This window comes from Ambystoma mexicanum, chromosome 10 (genome assembly GCF_040938575.1).
Source record: "Ambystoma mexicanum isolate Mex_15411 chromosome 10, UKY_AmexF1_1, whole genome shotgun sequence".
NCBI lineage: Eukaryota > Metazoa > Chordata > Amphibia > Caudata > Ambystomatidae > Ambystoma > Ambystoma mexicanum.
Genome location: NC_090932.1, coordinates 864913268 through 864930891, shown reverse-complemented (window position 1 = coordinate 864930891; position 17624 = coordinate 864913268). Strand labels below are relative to the sequence as shown.

At 46.3% G+C, this 17624-nt stretch overlaps 1 protein-coding gene across 1 annotated transcript in view; it reads left to right on the top strand.

The window, feature by feature from the left end:
- Nucleotides 1–17624, top strand: part of LOC138492940 (uncharacterized) — a 334933-nt gene that overhangs the window by 94781 nt on the left and 222528 nt on the right. The window contains exons 4-5 of the mRNA XM_069620230.1: nt 10660–10826; nt 15431–15901. Coding sequence (XP_069476331.1) covers nt 10660–10826; nt 15431–15901 — 638 coding nt within the window. The remainder of the gene's footprint in view (nt 1–10659; nt 10827–15430; nt 15902–17624) is intronic.

The window sequence follows — 17624 nt, the reverse complement described above, 5'->3', positions numbered from 1 at the left end:
CCGTATCTTCAAAGGTGATGTGTAGCACCCGGTTGGCTCTTTGGGCTGGACCTCTGTGCACTGTATGCCTGACGTGTAGAGTAAGATGTCTGCAGATAGAAAATATGGGGTTAATGAACTGGGGTTATTGGGGTGTCCCTATCTCTTTCCTCTTCTCCTCTCCTGTAGACCCCAAAGGTTAACGCTCTCACCTTAGGTAAGTGAATGCCGAGCTCTCCATCTGCCTCGGGGCAGGGTGCTGTAACCAGTTTCTTCACTGGATAGGTAGCGCAGGCCTCTTGACTTCAGAGGACTGCTGTCCGTCGTTTACTGCACGAACGGTAAGTTTCGAGTCATTCAAATGTCTTTAAAGTCTTTAGTAATGATGTCTCTTGTTTTGCAGGGTTCCGGCGATGGCGGATGACGGGCTGAAGTGAGTTGAAGATGGAGCCCATGTGATGAATAGAAGCGCCTGGAAGCACGTAAGTAAGCGCTTGTTGCCTGCTTCACTATGCGCTCTAACTGTCTTTTTATTTTGCAGGTACGAGTTCGGAGCGGCTGCAGGGTGCCGGAATACCCACTGGATTAGATGTGGAAAGGAGTAATGGCACGTGAGTATTAAGGTTCCCCAATGTCTTTAAACGCACCTTGTTTTGTCTTTCAGATGCGGGATGCAGCGCCGAAGGCATCCGGAGCGTGCGAAGAGTTGGTAAACTTTTGTCTTTCAGATGCCGGAATGCAGTGTGAAGACCTCCGGAGCGCACGAAGAGTAGGTAAGCCTTTGCCTTTCAGATGCCGGAATGCTAACCTGTTCTTTCTTGTCTTTATAGGTGTTGCTGAAGACTGGATTCAGGATGGTAAGCCTTTGCCTTTCAGATGCCGGAATGCTAACCTGTTCTTTCTTGTCTTTATAGGTGTTGCTGAAGACTGGATTCAGGATGGTAAGCCTTTTTCCTTAGGCCCAGGACCAGATGCAGAAGACACGATGAGCGTTCTGCTGCAGAGGTTGCAGAATAACGCAAAGCAAGATTCATCCACCGGGTGTGGTTTAAATAGCCTCCTGTAGTGCTTAGGTGTCTCCTTCCACAGCCACGCCTAAGTAAGAAAAGAGTTCCTGGTAAGAAAAGAGTTCCTGCCTTCCAGAAGAGTTCCAGTGTTCTGAATCTAGGGCGTGGCTCCAGCCCCACCCAACAGGAAAAGTAGTTCCAAACAGAAGAGGATCAGAGGCTCAACTGGCAGGCAAGTAAGCAGCATGGTCTGCTGAAGGTAAGTCCACCCAAGCATTATGAGCCCGGCGCTTCCGGCGCTTCCAGCGCTGGGACTGGGCATATTTATGAGCCTGGTGCCACTGGCGCCAGGACTGGGTCCAAAAGGTCCCAATTGGGACTGGTTGGCACTCGGAACCTGGGTTATGGATCTGCTTCCAAGGGAGTTGGGAAAACCCTGACCTTTTGGAAGCAGAGATCATGACAGTACCCCCCCCCTCAAGGCCCCTCCCAAACCGGGCTTCTCCGGGGGTTTTGGCTTATCAGGAAATGTTCGGTGAAATCTTTTGATTAGGCGAGGAGCGTGGACATATTCAGCAGGTTCCCAGGATCTCTCTTGGGGGCCGTAGCCTTTCCAGTCAATTAGGTAGAATAGTTTAGATTTGGAGATCTTGGAGTCCAGAATGCTTTTGACTTCAAACTCGAGTTCTCCATCCACTAGGATAGGTTTTGGAGATTTGGTTAGTCGGGTTTGAGGTTGCACGGGTTTTAATAGAGAGACGTGGAAGACCGGATGTATCTTCATGTGCGGGGGCAAGTCCAACTTGACCGCTACTGGGTTTACTATGGTAGTGATGGAATAGGGACCAAGGTATCTTGGGTTGAATGTGCGTGGCCCTTTTAGAGATAGATATTTGGTGGATAACCAGACTTGATCCCCTACTTGATAGTGAGGGGCTTCCTTCCGATGTTGATCTGCTCCTTTCTTGTATTGTTCTTTAGCCCTTTGAAGGTGAGAAACAGCTTCCTTAAAGGCTTGGGTGATTGTAGAATGCAGGTAGTCTACTGCTGGTGTTTCAAGATCTTGGAGGGGATCCAACTCCGAGGTTCGCGGGTGACTGCCGTACAAAAGAAAAAACGGGGTTTTCCCAGTTCCCGAATGGACAGAGTTATTGTAGGCATACTCGGCTATCCAAAGGATATCTTTCCAAGTTTTTTCAGTTTGTTGCAGCATGCAGCGTAAATGCTGTTCCAGAGTTTGATTGGTCCTCTCGGTTTGTCCGTCGGTCTGAGGGTGGTGACTGGTCGATAGTCTCACATCAATTTGAGCCGAACGACAGCAACTTCGCCAAAAATGAGAAATAAATTGACTACCTCGATCCGAAATTAGAACCGAAGGAAAACCGTGCAGTCGGACGATGTTTTCGAGAAATTCTCGGGCCAGAGTTGCTGCTGTTGGCAAGCCTTTGAGCGGAATGAAATGCGCCATCTTGGAGAATAAGTCCACGATTACTAGAATCGTATTGTATCCGGAGCATGGAGGTAGATCGGTGATGAAGTCCATAGAAAGCGTATGCCAAGGGCGAGGTGGGATGTCAATAGGGCGTAAGAGGCCTGCTGGTCTTTCCTTTTGACTCTTGTTTTGGGCGCATACTCCACAGGACATTATAAAGTCTCTGATATCTTTTTTCCAAGACGGCCACCAGAAGTAGCGCTTGATCTTTTCTGAGGTCTTGGCTATACCGGGATGACCTTCCATTAAAGAGTTGTGATAACAAGAGATTACTTTTTTCTGTAAATCTGTGCTGTGTAGGTATAATCGTTCTTGGAAATACAATAAGTTGTCCTTTACTGCAAAGTCCTTTCCCTGCAGATGCCAATTCTGTATGTCTGCTGGAGTTACAAGTTGCCTGGCTTTATCCTTAACTTCCTCTATGGATTCTGTGGCGATTACACCCAGAATTCTTTGTTCGGGAATGATTGGTACAGGTTTAGGGTTGACCAAGTGTTCTTCCACTCCCATCCGAGAAAGGGCATCGGCTTTACCGTTCTTTGTACCAGGTCGATAGGTAATTATGAAGTCAAACTCGGCAAAGAATAATGCCCAACGGAGTTGTCTAGAGGATTGGGCTTTTGCGGTCTTCAAATATTGCAGGTTTCGGTGATCCGTAATCACAGTAACGGTGTGTCGGGCCCCCAGCAGATAATGCCGCCAAGCCTTAAAGGCAGACTTGATAGCCAGAAGTTCCTTGTCAGTAATCGTGTAATTGATTTCAGGAGGCGAGAATTTGCGGGACCAAAATGCCACGGGATGCAACTGATTGGTTCCTGGGTCCTTTTGTGATAGAACTGCCCCCATGGCAAGGCTTGAAGCATCAGTTTCCACGATGTAGGGGAGTTCGGGGCGAGGGTGTTTTAAGATTGGTGCAGAGATAAATTTAGTCTTCAAATCCTGGAAAGCTTGTTCCGCCTCGGTAGACCATTCAAAACGTTTTTTGTTTTTCTTTAACAAGGCAGTGATGGGCTGGACTATTCGAGAGAATTCGGGGATAAACCTGCGGTAAAAGTTAGCGAAGCCTAACATGCTTTGCACACCTTTTACGGAGGATGGTGATGGCCATTTGAGAACTGCATCGACCTTCTTTGAATCCATACGCACTCCGCCAGGTGATAATATGAATCCCAAGAATTCAACTTCAGTCACGTTGAAAACACATTTTTCCAATTTAGCGAAAAGTTTGTGTTGACGCAATCTTTCGAGGACCATTTTCACGTGTTTCCGATGTTCAGATTCCGATGAAGAATAAACGAGGATGTCGTCAATGTAAACAACAACACATACATCTATGAGCTCTCTGAGGACATCGTTCATAAAATATTGAAAGGCGGCCGGGGCATTGCAAAGTCCGAAGGGCATGACCTGATATTCAAATAGCCCATACTTGGTGCGGAAGGCCGTCTTCCATTCATCGCCCTCTTTTACTCGTACCAAGTGGTAAGCTCCTCTAAGATCCAGCTTTGTATATATGCATGCTTTTCTGACTTGGTCCAGGAGTTCAGGGATCAAAGGTAACGGATATCTATTCTTAACGGTGATCTGGTTCAGGGATCGATAATCGATACAAGTTCTAAGGTCTCCTTCCTTTTTTGGAACGAAGAACAAAGCTGAAGAAGCAGGGGACTTGGAAGGACGAATAAACCCATTTGCCAGGTATTGATCCAGGTATTGTCGAAGGTGAAGGTTCTCAGGCTCGGTGAGGGCATAAATTCTACTACAAGGAGGAGTAGATCCAGGTATCAGGTCTATCTGGCAGTCATAAGACCTATGAGGAGGTAGAGAGTTAGCCTGATCCTTCCGGAAAACATCTTGGTATTCTAGGTATTTGGGAGGTAACTGGGGAGTCTCTGAAGAAATTGCGGCCAGTGCAACACCAGGTGGAGGGTGACAAGTAGAGACACATTCTGGAAACTGGACCGTTCTTGCTCGCCAATCGATCAGAGGATTGTGTTTCTCTAACCAAGGTATTCCTAGAATAATCTGAAACTGAGGGGCCTTGATCACATCGAACACGATCTTCTCATGGTGTCCATCTTGACTTACTAGCGTCACCTCTTGAGTGGTATGCGTTACTGGCCCGGAGGCTATCTCCGTACCATCCACCGTAGTAATGACGTCCTTTACAGCCTTGGGACAAAGAGTTAGATTCATCCTCAAAACCATTTCATGATCCACATAATTGCCGATGGCACCGCTGTCGACGTAAGCTTCAATTGCATGTAATCGATCCGGATTATCAGGGCTAATGAGGACCATAGGTATCACGAAATGCGAGGTCACGGAACTGGTTTTCACGCTCGGCAAGAGGACCTCTATTCTTGTCGGGCGAGGTTGTTTCCCTGCTCAGAGTTTGTAACTTTGGTAACTGCAGCTCCTACTGCCTTCTTGGCAGGTTTCACCGGACAGTCTCGAAGAAAGTGCCCCGAGTTTCCGCAATATAGGCATAATTGCAACTGTTTCCTCCTTTCCCGCTCCCTTTGTGTTAGAGGACCTTTCAGACCCCCTATTTGCATGGGTTCCCCGGAGTCTACTCCTTTGGAAGGAGTTGGCGGTTTGGAAAATACTCGAGCATCAAACTTGGAACGATCGGCCTTCCTGTTCTGCAGCCTGTGATCTATTTGAACGACCAAGTCTATATAATCCGAACAGTCTTGTGGGGGATTCACTACTTGGGCTAAAACGTCTTTGAGCTCTCCACGTAGACCTCTATAAAACAGCGTAATCCTTTTGTCCTCAGGCCATTGAGTTTCCACTATTAGTCTATTGAAAGATGCAATATAAGCCAAAAGGTCTTGATTACCCTGTCGCAATGAAAGAAGCTCATTGTCCAAGGCCTGCCCCTGTGAATGTCTTGCGAACAGTTTTTCCATACTAAGCTGAAAGGCTTGAAAATCATGGAGAACCGGATCATCTTGATTAACTAGAGGGATCGACCAGTCTGCCGCATTGCCACTAAGGTACGAAAGTACAAAAGCTACTTTTGCTTGATCAGTTGGAAAGGCTGCTGGCCGGCATAAGAAGTGCAACCGGCACTGATTGATAAATACTGCAAACCTCTTTGGGTCACCAGAAAATCGTTCGGGCGGAGCCAGAGGTACATTCCCAGGTAGGTTGATCTGCACTGGATTCATAGAGGATGTTGAAGGAAGATTTGCCCCTGATGCGGGTAACGGGGTCTGTCCGGCTTGTGACTGTAGCACTTGTCTAGCAAGATTGTCTGTTCTCTCCTTGGAAATAATTAGTTCCCTTCTTAGAGCATTTGTTTCCTGGCGAGCTGCATGCACTTCTGCCCTTAGTTCCCCAAGTAACCGGGCTAGGGGGTCAGTATCCGAGGTTTCCATAGCGCCTGGGCGAGAGTTTTGCGGTAGGCTTTGCGTTCTGTAACGCTCACCTGATTCTCGCAGAGGCGCCGGTCTTGACTGGGCGACTACCGTATCTTCAAAGGTGATGTGTAGCACCCGGTTGGCTCTTTGGGCTGGACCTCTGTGCACTGTATGCCTGACGTGTAGAGTAAGATGTCTGCAGATAGAAAATATGGGGTTAATGAACTGGGGTTATTGGGGTGTCCCTATCTCTTTCCTCTTCTCCTCTCCTGTAGACCCCAAAGGTTAACGCTCTCACCTTAGGTAAGTGAATGCCGAGCTCTCCATCTGCCTCGGGGCAGGGTGCTGTACCCAGTTTCTTCACTGGATAGGTAGCGCAGGCCTCTTGACTTCAGAGGACTGCTGTCCATCGTTTACTGCACGAACGGTAAGTTTCGAGTCATTCAAATGTCTTTAAAGTCTTTAGTAATGATGTCTCTTGTTTTGCAGGGTTCCGGCGATGGCGGATGACGGGCTGAAGTGAGTTGAAGATGGAGCCCATGTGATGAATAGAAGCGCCTGGAAGCACGTAAGTAAGCGCTTGTTGCCTGCTTCACTATGCGCTCTAACTGTCTTTTTATTTTGCAGGTACGAGTTCGGAGCGGCTGCAGGGTGCCGGAATACCCACTGGATTAGATGTGGAAAGGAGTAATGGCACGTGAGTATTAAGGTTCCCCAATGTCTTTAAACGCACCTTGTTTTGTCTTTCAGATGCGGGATGCAGCGCCGAAGGCCTCCGGAGCGTGCGAAGAGTTGGTAAACTTTTGTCTTTCAGATGCCGGAATGCAGTGTGAAGACCTCCGGAGCGCACGAAGAGTAGGTAAGCCTTTGCCTTTCAGATGCCGGAATGCTAACCTGTTCTTTCTTGTCTTTATAGGTGTTGCTGAAGACTGGATTCAGGATGGTAAGCCTTTGCCTTTCAGATGCCGGAATGCTAACCTGTTCTTTCTTGTCTTTATAGGTGTTGCTGAAGACTGGATTCAGGATGGTAAGCCTTTTTCCTTAGGCCCAGGACCAGATGCAGAAGACACGATGAGCGTTCTGCTGCAGAGGTTGCAGAATAACGCAAAGCAAGATTCATCCACCGGGTGTGGTTTAAATAGCCTCCTGTAGTGCTTAGGTGTCTCCTTCCACAGCCACGCCTAAGTAAGAAAAGAGTTCCTGGTAAGAAAAGAGTTCCTGCCTTCCAGAAGAGTTCCAGTGTTCTGAATCTAGGGCGTGGCTCCAGCCCCACCCAACAGGAAAAGTAGTTCCAAACAGAAGAGGATCAGAGGCTCAACTGGCAGGCAAGTAAGCAGCATGGTCTGCTGAAGGTAAGTCCACCCAAGCATTATGAGCCCGGCGCTTCCAGCGCTGGGACTGGGCATATTTATGAGCCTGGTGCCACTGGCGCCAGGACTGGGTCCAAAAGGTCCCAATTGGGACTGGTTGGCACTCGGAACCTGGGTTATGGATCTGCTTCCAAGGAAGTTGGGAAAACCCTGACCTTTTGGAAGCAGAGATCATGACACTGGTTTAGATTATTGTTAATAAAAGAGCGTACCTTTTGCCAACTTCTTGAGTCAATCTTTTTATTGATGTTTGAGTAAATTCTGCATCCCCATCCTTCCTATAATAGCGCCACCTCATCTTAGAGTGCCTATGGGTTCAATTGGTAGCAGGTCGGATGGTTAGATAAAGATCCGTTGATTTAGTAGACTTCAGATTTTCAGATAATCCGATACCCTCCGCCATTTAGCTGGAAGGACGCGAGGTTTCCTTTGGAGAACAGTCGTTATAGTCAAACTTGCAAGTAAAGAAGATACAGGTGGGACGGATCACTCTTTCACGAAATCCCCCCTGGTTTCCACAGGCGCTGAGCAGACTGGAGGCAACAGTGGCCAGATTAAAGGAGGGGAGATGATACCGAGGGCCTAAAGCTGAAACACGAATGGTGAGTAGGCTGAGAGTGGCAAACTGTGGGGATGGAATTGTGGTAATATAAAGTAACTGGAGGTTGTTTTAGTGTGTGACGGGAAACATCGAAAATATATGATAAAAAGTTAAAGTGAGACATGTGGCGTCTGAAAGGTCGGAGTCCTTGCTCAAGGAGCATAGAAGGTGTTGTGACAAAACCGAAGTTGGTAAAATTAGGCTGCGCACAGACAGGTCTGTGATAGAGGGGTCAATTCAAACTCCTATCAGAATATTATAGGGGCTAAGTGAAAAGAGCTGTCATGACGTGTATGTGAAAGTGGACTAAGTTTGTCTGTCTGTGAATTTTATGATTTAAAGAAGTGTTGTAGATGGCAAAGATAGGCTGTGTTGAATAGAGGCCAAAAGTTATTCTCTATCGGGTTATTGTCGGTGCCGACCGAAGGGGAGATTGAGATTAAAGAGAAATAAAAGCTTTGAGCGGTGATTGTTGGAGCATGCTCATATTTGTTATTTTTCTGAAATGTATTTTTTGTAAACGCTGGTAAGTATAGACATTCAATTGAGACTTGTCAAAATGGGAGAAGTTACACCAATGATGCATACATGCAAAACCTTGCCAAAAGATATGCCCAAGATCAAACAGTAAGTGCAGAATGGGTAAAGGGCACTGCAGATAAGATGTTCATGCCGTGGCCACAAGAGGGATCACTGTCCAAAGCAGTACTGCAGCCCATGAGCACATACTTGCACACAGCGTTCATGGGAAATATGTTCGAGAAAAGGTAAGCTATTTTAGTGCTCTGGAAAATGTACAAGGTGGAGCGAGAGGATCCGCCCCTTGAGGAAGGGATGCTTAACCAGAGCAAGGAAAATAGTGTTGAGCCATCTGCTCCCCCTACTCCGCTGGAAGTAAACAGCGATAATATGGAAGATACAGAACTATATCTGTTGAGAGAACTGAAAGCTCCGACAGGATATAGTAATCCGATATATGATCCACCCGCGTATTAGCAGTGGTGACAGTTCAGAAGAGGGTAAGAGAAAGGAAGAACAAGAAGGAGAAAGGTGAACGATCAAACGTGACCACAGATGTAGAACGAGAGAGTATGAGATGGAAAGGGGAAAAGGATAAAGCTGACGAGATAACGCTCGCAAAGAACGAACAAATGGATGGGTGGACAGATATTGCTCACATTTCATGGGAAAAGCATTGATGAAGTTGGGCAAGGGGAAGACCAAGCCGAACAAGACAAAAAAGACAGAGAACAAGAAAGAAGGTTCAGGGAAGATGGGCACAAAAGGAATAATAGACGCTGCAAGAACAAATGTATCAGGAGGAACAGCAAAGAAAGGAAGAAAGGGCATAGGAGCAATGAAAGTATGACAACAGGCTGAGAGCACTCAAAGAACAGGACAGGCTAGAAAAGAAGAGAAAATAAGAGGTTACAATATAAAAGAATGCAAAGACGAAGAGATGAGTAAGTGCATAGAGCAAATGAAAGAAGGGAAGAGAAAAGAAAAGACAAGGAAAGGGTTAGATGGGAAGCGAAAAAACAGAAGGAATTAGATGAAGAAATGGAACGAAAAAGGAGACCAAGGGAACGCAACATTGAGCCTGTTCGAAAGGGGTTGTTGGAAGCATGTCCAGCGATATCATGGAGCCGTATAGAGAAGCTCCTCCCGCCGCAGGGAGCAACAGTAGAGCCACTTGGAATAAACTTAGAGGAGTTTTCTCCGTTAAAGGAGGCAACGCCAGGGCCGTCTAGGGTAAACCTAGATGAGTTTTAAAATAGGAAGCATCGGAGAAAGGATTGATAAAGTTTATCAGGAGATGAGGACAAAAGGTGAATCGGAAAGCAGGGGAAAGATCGATCCATCTATAGTTGCTCAGTCACGAGGCAAAGAAGGAAGCCTGTTTAGCCTCGAGCATAACACGCGGTCTTTGGACAGAATTACTTTGAACAGAAATGAAAGGGACAAGAGCCATACTAGTTGGGGACTAGATATGTCAGACGAAGAAAGGGAAACCTTCCGTGGAGAGGAGGGAGAAGACGCATGTGTTCTTGACGGATGCATGCTGTCAAACAAGGAAGTGAGATGGTCAGATTTAGAACAACCCAAATATAGGACGCATGCCAGATCCTATGGCACATCCCAAGCACCCTAATGGACGAGCGCATAGGGAAGGAGGAGAATCGCCACCATATGTGAGCAGATTAAAGTAATTGCCAGGAAAAAGGTGATGCAGGACCATTTTACCTGTTATGGATAGGCAGACAATGGTTGCCGATGGCGAATCGGGGTAAACACAGTTCCCCTTATTAGAGAAAGGAGGAGCCAGGCCACAGATGGATGAGGATAATTTAAGATGTAAACTTCCCAATTTAACAGCGGGTCCTGGAGAATGGATTTATGAACTAGAGAAAATGATAGGAGGAAATACTCTAGCTTTAGGGGACATTAACAGTCTCCTAGCAGACATTATTGGGGAAAGGGCTGACGACATTTGGACAGGAACATGCTACTCTAGTGTAACGGCACAGAATGCAGCTCATGACAGAGCGCAATTTAACAATTGTAGAGCAGACGTTTGGAGAGCCCTGAGGGTGCAGTATCCTGACACCTCAGATATGGGTGCAATTATGGCACGTAAGATGCAGGAAGATTAATATCTGCTTGCTTACATTCAAAACATTCAGGAACAGTGAACTTTGGAAACTCGCGAGCCGTGGGGGAAAACGATAGTGGTATTTTACCACATTTTATGAAAAGGACTGCAAGAACAAGTGCAGAGGCAGCTAAAGAAAATAGTGGGTATGGCATCAAGGCATTGGCCAGAAATAAATTTTCACTATAGTGCATCACTGTCGACTGCTGCAAGAGAAGAATAGCCAAAAGGAGGAAGCTAGGAAAGTTGAAGAAGCCAAGTTAGTTCAGAAGAAACTGTCAAAATACCCTTTAGAAGGGGCAGTTTTGACAAGTGAAGAAGGGCTAAGAATGCAGCAACCTATTGGTGTATCACAGGTAAATAATCAATGCCAGACGGATCAAGGAGGAAATGGATTTGTGCAAAGAGGCTGAGGAATGGGTTTTAGAAGAAGGGCTGTTTTTTAAAATAATCAAAATGTGTAGAATGACAATCAGGGCAAATTAGAAGAGCACCTCTTGTATGCTGGATATGTGGCATGACAGGCCACATTGCCCGTATGTGTGGAAGCCAAGCGTATGTGCAAAATGGCCAATTTTTAAGAGGGGGGACAGCATATCCTGACAGTGTTAACAACAAGTGCTGCAAATGCAACAAGCACAGCAATTACCGCAAGCACTATTGAATCTGCTGCATGGACAACCACAACACGCATCCATGCAAATGGAGCACAGCACAAATACAGGGCAGTTAATGACACCCAGAGTGGGGGGGCACCACTGTGATGGGAGCGAGTCCTTTCACAGGTAGAGGGATGAGTATATATCCACAATATGACAGCTCACAGGATGACTTGATGTGTTCAGTACTATCGGTAACACCAGACCCCCAAGAGGAGCCGAGAGTTGATGTATCAATAGGAGGAGTGCCACTCGAACCTGAAGTTTTTCTTTATGGGATACACATTTTCATAACCTGGTTACCCGGCTTAGTGGGAAAGACTATGAGAATACCTGATGAATTTTCGTTTAGACCACAGATACCTATGGATGAAGAGGGGGGGGACAAGTGATTCCTCTAGAACTAGTTGCAGTCATAGTATGAAGGGAATTGGCCATGCTTGAAGGATGGGAGGAGGGCAGGCCATTGAGAACAGTGATTGCCATTGGAGAAGGGTATAGATTGGCTGATGTCACAGATGAGGATTTGTTTAAGATGATCCAGCAGACGATGAGTTGATATTTGATATGAATATTACATATTGGATTAGAATAGAGAAAAGATAGGTCCCACAGTGAATGATGATAGTATGGCAACATCCAGAATATTTTGTCAAGGACTTAGAAAAAGTACCAACCTTGTTATGGACTACAGGCCCCTATGACGTAGGCCTGTTGAAGGGGGTAGGAGAAGTTAAGATTAAACTGAAGCCAGGAGCAATTTTACCTCGAGCAAGACAGTACCCCATGCCTCGAGAGGCAGATGAGGCTATTTTTTAAAAAAACTTTCTTTAATCGTTTTTTCCCCTTTTTTCTCCATAACTGTGTAAACAGCAGAAACCTCCCGGTCCCACTGATTATTGCCCCACTCTCCACCCTCCCCCAGCAAGCAGCTTGTGGCATTGTACATAAGGTAGTCTGTGATAGTATAGTGTACAGAGTGTCTGTTATTGTCAGATTCGCAGTGTCCATTACTGAGGCGCATTGCCGTTTTTAAGGGCTATTAAAATTCCTGGCTTATTGGACAAGTTCTAGTACCGGGTGAGTGCCAGCATATTGCTTTGTTCAGTTCTTACCCCATGGCGTTCTCTGTCGTGGGGACTTTTCTCCCCTCGTTCCATGGGTCGAGCTTATGATGTCTTCCCCATCTGACAATGAGTTTTGTTTCAAGGTTGAACATTATTGTCTGGAAGGGGCTCTTTAGTCGAATCGGCTACTATTGGCCAGGAGTGACATTGCATATCTGGCTTCTCTTTGTTCACATATGTCCATAATTTCCAGCCATCTCACAAACCCAGTTGCAGTATGTTTCCGCCAAATTCTGGCTATGAGATATCTGGCAGCCACAGAGGCCATCCCCAGCAACTTTTTCTCCCCGCCAGGGCCTCGCCCATTCAGTGCCAAGAGCCACAGCTTAGGTGTATAAGACCAATTTGACTGCAGCATCCCAGACATAGCTTCCTCGATTGTTCTCCCCCCACCCCCGAGGGCCTCAACTGCACGCATTTCCATGCCACATGATAAAAGTCAGCAGCCTCCTCACCACATCGACAAGAGGAGGGTCTCTCGGGTAGAGTCTATGCAGTTTGGCTGAGTAATAATACGCTTGATGTAGACATTTGTAGTGTATTACTCTAAAGCAGCTATTTAGGCATATGCAACGTATCTGAATTCCAATGGAGTTCCAGCGTTCATCACTCAATGTTACCCCCAGTGTGTCTTCCCAGGATTTCTTGTATTTCTGCACCTCCATTACCTTCTTTCCTCTTATCACCCTATATAGGGTTGACACCAGTTTCCCAGTGGATAAGGGTTTAAGCAAGTATTGAAGAATAGGGTGGGGGTCGGGCGCTTGGGAAGTTCAGGCCATTTTAGTCTCAGTACCTCTCTAATCCTGTAGTACATAAGCAGTACTTTTAAATGCCCTGATGCTGCTGATGAGGATCGACCATTCCAAGATGGCCGACCTCTAGGGCCTCCGACCCGCATCACCAAGCAGACGCCGCCTGATTGGCCGCATACACGCCTATCCCCAACCACGACACACCGGCAGACGCAAGCCGGCATCCGCACTAAGGCGGAGTACGAGGGCTCCTGTCCTGAGAACTGTCTGAGGCTGAGGCCACGACCCCTGGCCAATTTCCCACTTGTTAATCAATGGACCCTACCTGAACTTCCTTGTGCAGACGTATGCATGTATGCTCACGAACTACGGGTAAGCCCCATTCTAAACACTTGTCTAAATATTGTCTCCACATTGCATTCACATAAGATGATTGTGTCCTGAGCAGGTCTCTGTTTACCTAAATTCAAGTGTCTCTAACATCAGCCATGTCTAAAGGGGCTGGGCTATTTGCCTACAATGTGTGCACTTCCCTAACTATCCTATGCCCATTGCTCTTCACATAACATTGCTCTGTTGTGTACTGCATGTCTTACCCTGATAGGCTGACCCACATAGCATTGCTCTATTGTATACTGCATGTGCCTTACCCTGATAGGCTGACCCACATAGCATTGCTCTATTGTGTACTGCATTTGTTCTACCCTGATAGGCTGACCCACATAGCATTGCTCTATTGTATACTGCATGTGTCTTACCCTGATAGGCTGACCCACATAGCATTGCTCCATTGTGTACTGCATTTGTTCTACCCTGATAGGCTGACCCACATAGCATTGCATCTATCGTGTACTGCATGTGTTTTACCCTGATAGGCTGACCAACATAGCATTGCTCTATTGTGTACTGCATTTGTTCTACCCTGATAGGCTGACCCACATAGCATTGTACTAGACTGGATTGCCCACCATACCCTGGCGACGCCACAAGATGAAAACCCTAGGAGTCACTCTAGCCTGCCTCATACTAACAGCAGTCCTAGTCTGCAAACTCAGGATCGTTCCAACCCCTACCATTGACTACACTAACTCTCAACTCCTGGCCCTCTCCCCCACCATGACACAGACACAATCCCAACCGCTGACTAGTCATAATGACCAGGTTGAAGAACACCAACAGTCCCGCACATTTGATTCCAAACCATGCAACACTACATCCAGAAATGCTAGACTCTGGGCCAGACTTGCAAAACTATATGAACCGCGTGCTAGAACGCTGACCACGTCGAACCGTAGTAAGACTACACCCAACAGGAGCACATAAAAACCACACCGCCTACACCTGAGGACACAGAATGTACTCACGCACACCTCTGCCATGACCCAAGAAATTTTATGTACACCCTCATCCACCACCCCCCACTTAAAAGGCGCTTTAATTAACGCCAGATCTATGATTGCTCATGCCATTGAGATTGCTGATCTCATCCAGACCGAAAACCTTGACTTTTTGGCCATTACGGAATCCTGGCTTCATGCCGCTGCAGGACCTGCCATCTTGTTAGCTATCCCAAATGGATACACCATCCTAAGATCAGATAGAAGCGAAGCCCGTGGAGGCGCAAAGCCCTTATTGTCAAATCTAACTTATCTACCAGGCTAGCTCCATCTAACAACACTAAATCCTGCGAAAGCCTTACAGCCAAGTTAGTTATTAACAACTCTCAAACCCTCACCATCCACTTGATTTATAGACCTCCAGGCCGTATTGGAACCTTTGAGGAGGACATTTCTACTATTCTATCTCATAACCTAAAAAAAATCATCACAGGTTATCCTTTTAGGGGACGTCAACCTGGGTTTCAACGACCCACATGCAAGTAGAGTGGCTAACCTACTTTCTGAACTAGGCTTCTCACAAAGAGTGCTTCACCCTACCCACAACAAAGGTAGGATACTCGACTGGGTGGCAGACCACAATTGCAACGCCTCCATCTTATCGATCTCCCCCGAAATCTGGATAGACCACCACCTCATAACATTTGCTCTAGAAACTAACAGACATATTCCTACTATCACCCAGCCAGCACCGCCCATCCCGACAAGGAATAAGAAAAACATCAACCCGAATGATTTACTCCCACTCATCCTTCCTACACTTAATTCACTAGCAGGCAACCTGGACCCTGAAACTCTGGTGAATGAGTACAACAAAATGATGTCCTCCACAATGGACTCAATTGCACCACTCACCACTCAAAATGAGACAAAGCAAACCCAAAGCCCACCTCAATTCTTGGTACACCCCCTACCTGAAAACACTTCGTACCAAAAAAAGGCAATGTGAGGTCGCATGGAAACTACAACCCTATGAAGAAAATAAAAGCATTCTGAGGGATATATCTATCCTCTACAAAAAGGAAATACTGTTGGCTAAACAGGAAACCTACAATGCTAGAATAGCTCAAGCCAACTCTAGTATGAAGGAACTGTTCATCATCTTAAAGGAAATAGAATCTCCCATCTCAGTGCCAGACAACTGTGTCAAAGACATACTATGGTGCACCAATATTCAGCAAGCCTTGGCTAACAAAGTGACAATTCTCGAATCCAAAATTGCCAAGAAAAAATCCTCACTTAGTCTGGATAACATGCCCAAAATAACCATCACCCCTCCTAAAAATAACATTGACACTCCTCGCTTCAAGTTCTCTAAAGTATCCATTATCGAGACTGAAAAAATTATACTGTCACTCAAACCATCAAATTGCCAGGGAGACCAGTGTCCAGCCCAAAAGGACGAAGCCAGAGACCTGACTCCCTTCATCTCAAAAATCATCAACGCCTCATTCGCAACAGGGTCTATACCAAGTAACCTGAAAGAATCCTGGGTACTCCCCCCTGCTTAAAAAATAGACCCTAGACCCAGCCATACCAACGAATTACCGCCCAAACACTACCGTGCCATTCCTCCTAAAAATCATAGATAAAGCGGCGTATTCACAAATACAGAAACACCTAGAAAATTACCACCTGCTAGGAAGTACGGCAGTCTGGCTTCCGTCCTCAGCACGGGACCGAAACAGCCCTCTTAGACCTAAAGGCACAAATCGACGAGCTGAGGGATCTTACTCCTCCTTCTGGACCTTTCAGCTGCATTCGACCTTGTTGACCGCAAGGTCCTTTGTAGGCATCCGGACATTGCTGCACACTTCTCTGAAGAAGCCACAGCATGGATCCAATCTTTCCTCAATAATAGGACCATGAGAGTCCTCTCCACCACAGCGGCAGCAGACGCCATCGCCATCACATGTGGCGTGCTCCAGGGATCTTGTGTTTCTCCCACACTCTACAACATCTTCACAAAGCCCCTTTTCGATGATATGGACCTTATGCAGATGATACTCAGATTCTCCTACCACTTACTGGTGATTATGACAAGGATTTGGCCTTGGTGAACAGGGTGTATCTCATCATCCAGGCATGGATGGCCACTCACGGACTATGCCTGAATGACGACAAAACTGAAATAATTATCCTTGGCATACCCTCTACCCTCAAAAAACTGGGTCCTAACTATTCCTCTTTTAACATTGATAACAATCAAATCACCACCGCTCACACGGTAAAAACTCTGGGTTTCTACTTGGACTCTACCCTTTCTTTCAACAAGCAGGTCAACGCGATGGCTTCTGCCACCGCTTACACCTGTAAATTGATAAGAGCAGGCAAACCCTTCCTATCCAACAATAGCTGCTTCACACTTGCTAGAGCTCTCGTTTTATCGACGTTCGACTATTGCAACTCGCTCTACATTGGGGCCAATAAGGAAGTTATCAAAAGAATTAAAATCTTGCAGAACAACAGGTTTAGAGCAGCATTAGGTATTCCCTGTAGAGCCCACGTCACTGAATTTAGAAGAGCCAATAATTGGCTTTCAACTCATGGGAAAATCCAGCTAAAAGTAGCTTCACTGGTTTACAAATGTCTAAACAATGCCGCACCACGTTACCTTTCTATGAGATTCACGAGAATAAATCCAACAAGACTCACCAGATCCTCTAACTCCAACAACATTTCAACACCTAGATAAAAACTGTCCAGAGTTGGTGGCTGTAGCTTCCAGGACAAAGCAGCTCAACTATGGAACTCCCTACCATCAACCTTGCGGGCAGATCAACCATACCCCACTTTCCGACATAACCTTACAAGGTGGATCAAAGACATGGACAAATAACAGACCACTAACTGCCTGGACCTATTCCGCATGTCCCTCCACTGTTTGTATTTTTGCACACATCTACCTCTCAGCATTTACCGCCCATCTGAGTAGGACTGTAAATACTTGTACCGTTATTTTTGCCTCTGTATATTTTTTGCCTTTGTATATATTTATTGTCTTCATATTTGCTTCTGTGTTTCTGTAACTAAGCTGTAAGTTGTCATATGCAATGCGCCCAGTTATCCATGGGTCTGGTGCACAATACAAGTAATAAAACATAAACATAAACAGTGTCACTGCCGTCCATTCACCCCTCGTCCGTAAGGTGCCCATTTTATGAACTGCCCTTCATGCACTAGGTCTCCTAGTCCTTGGATCCCCAGCTTCTGAAA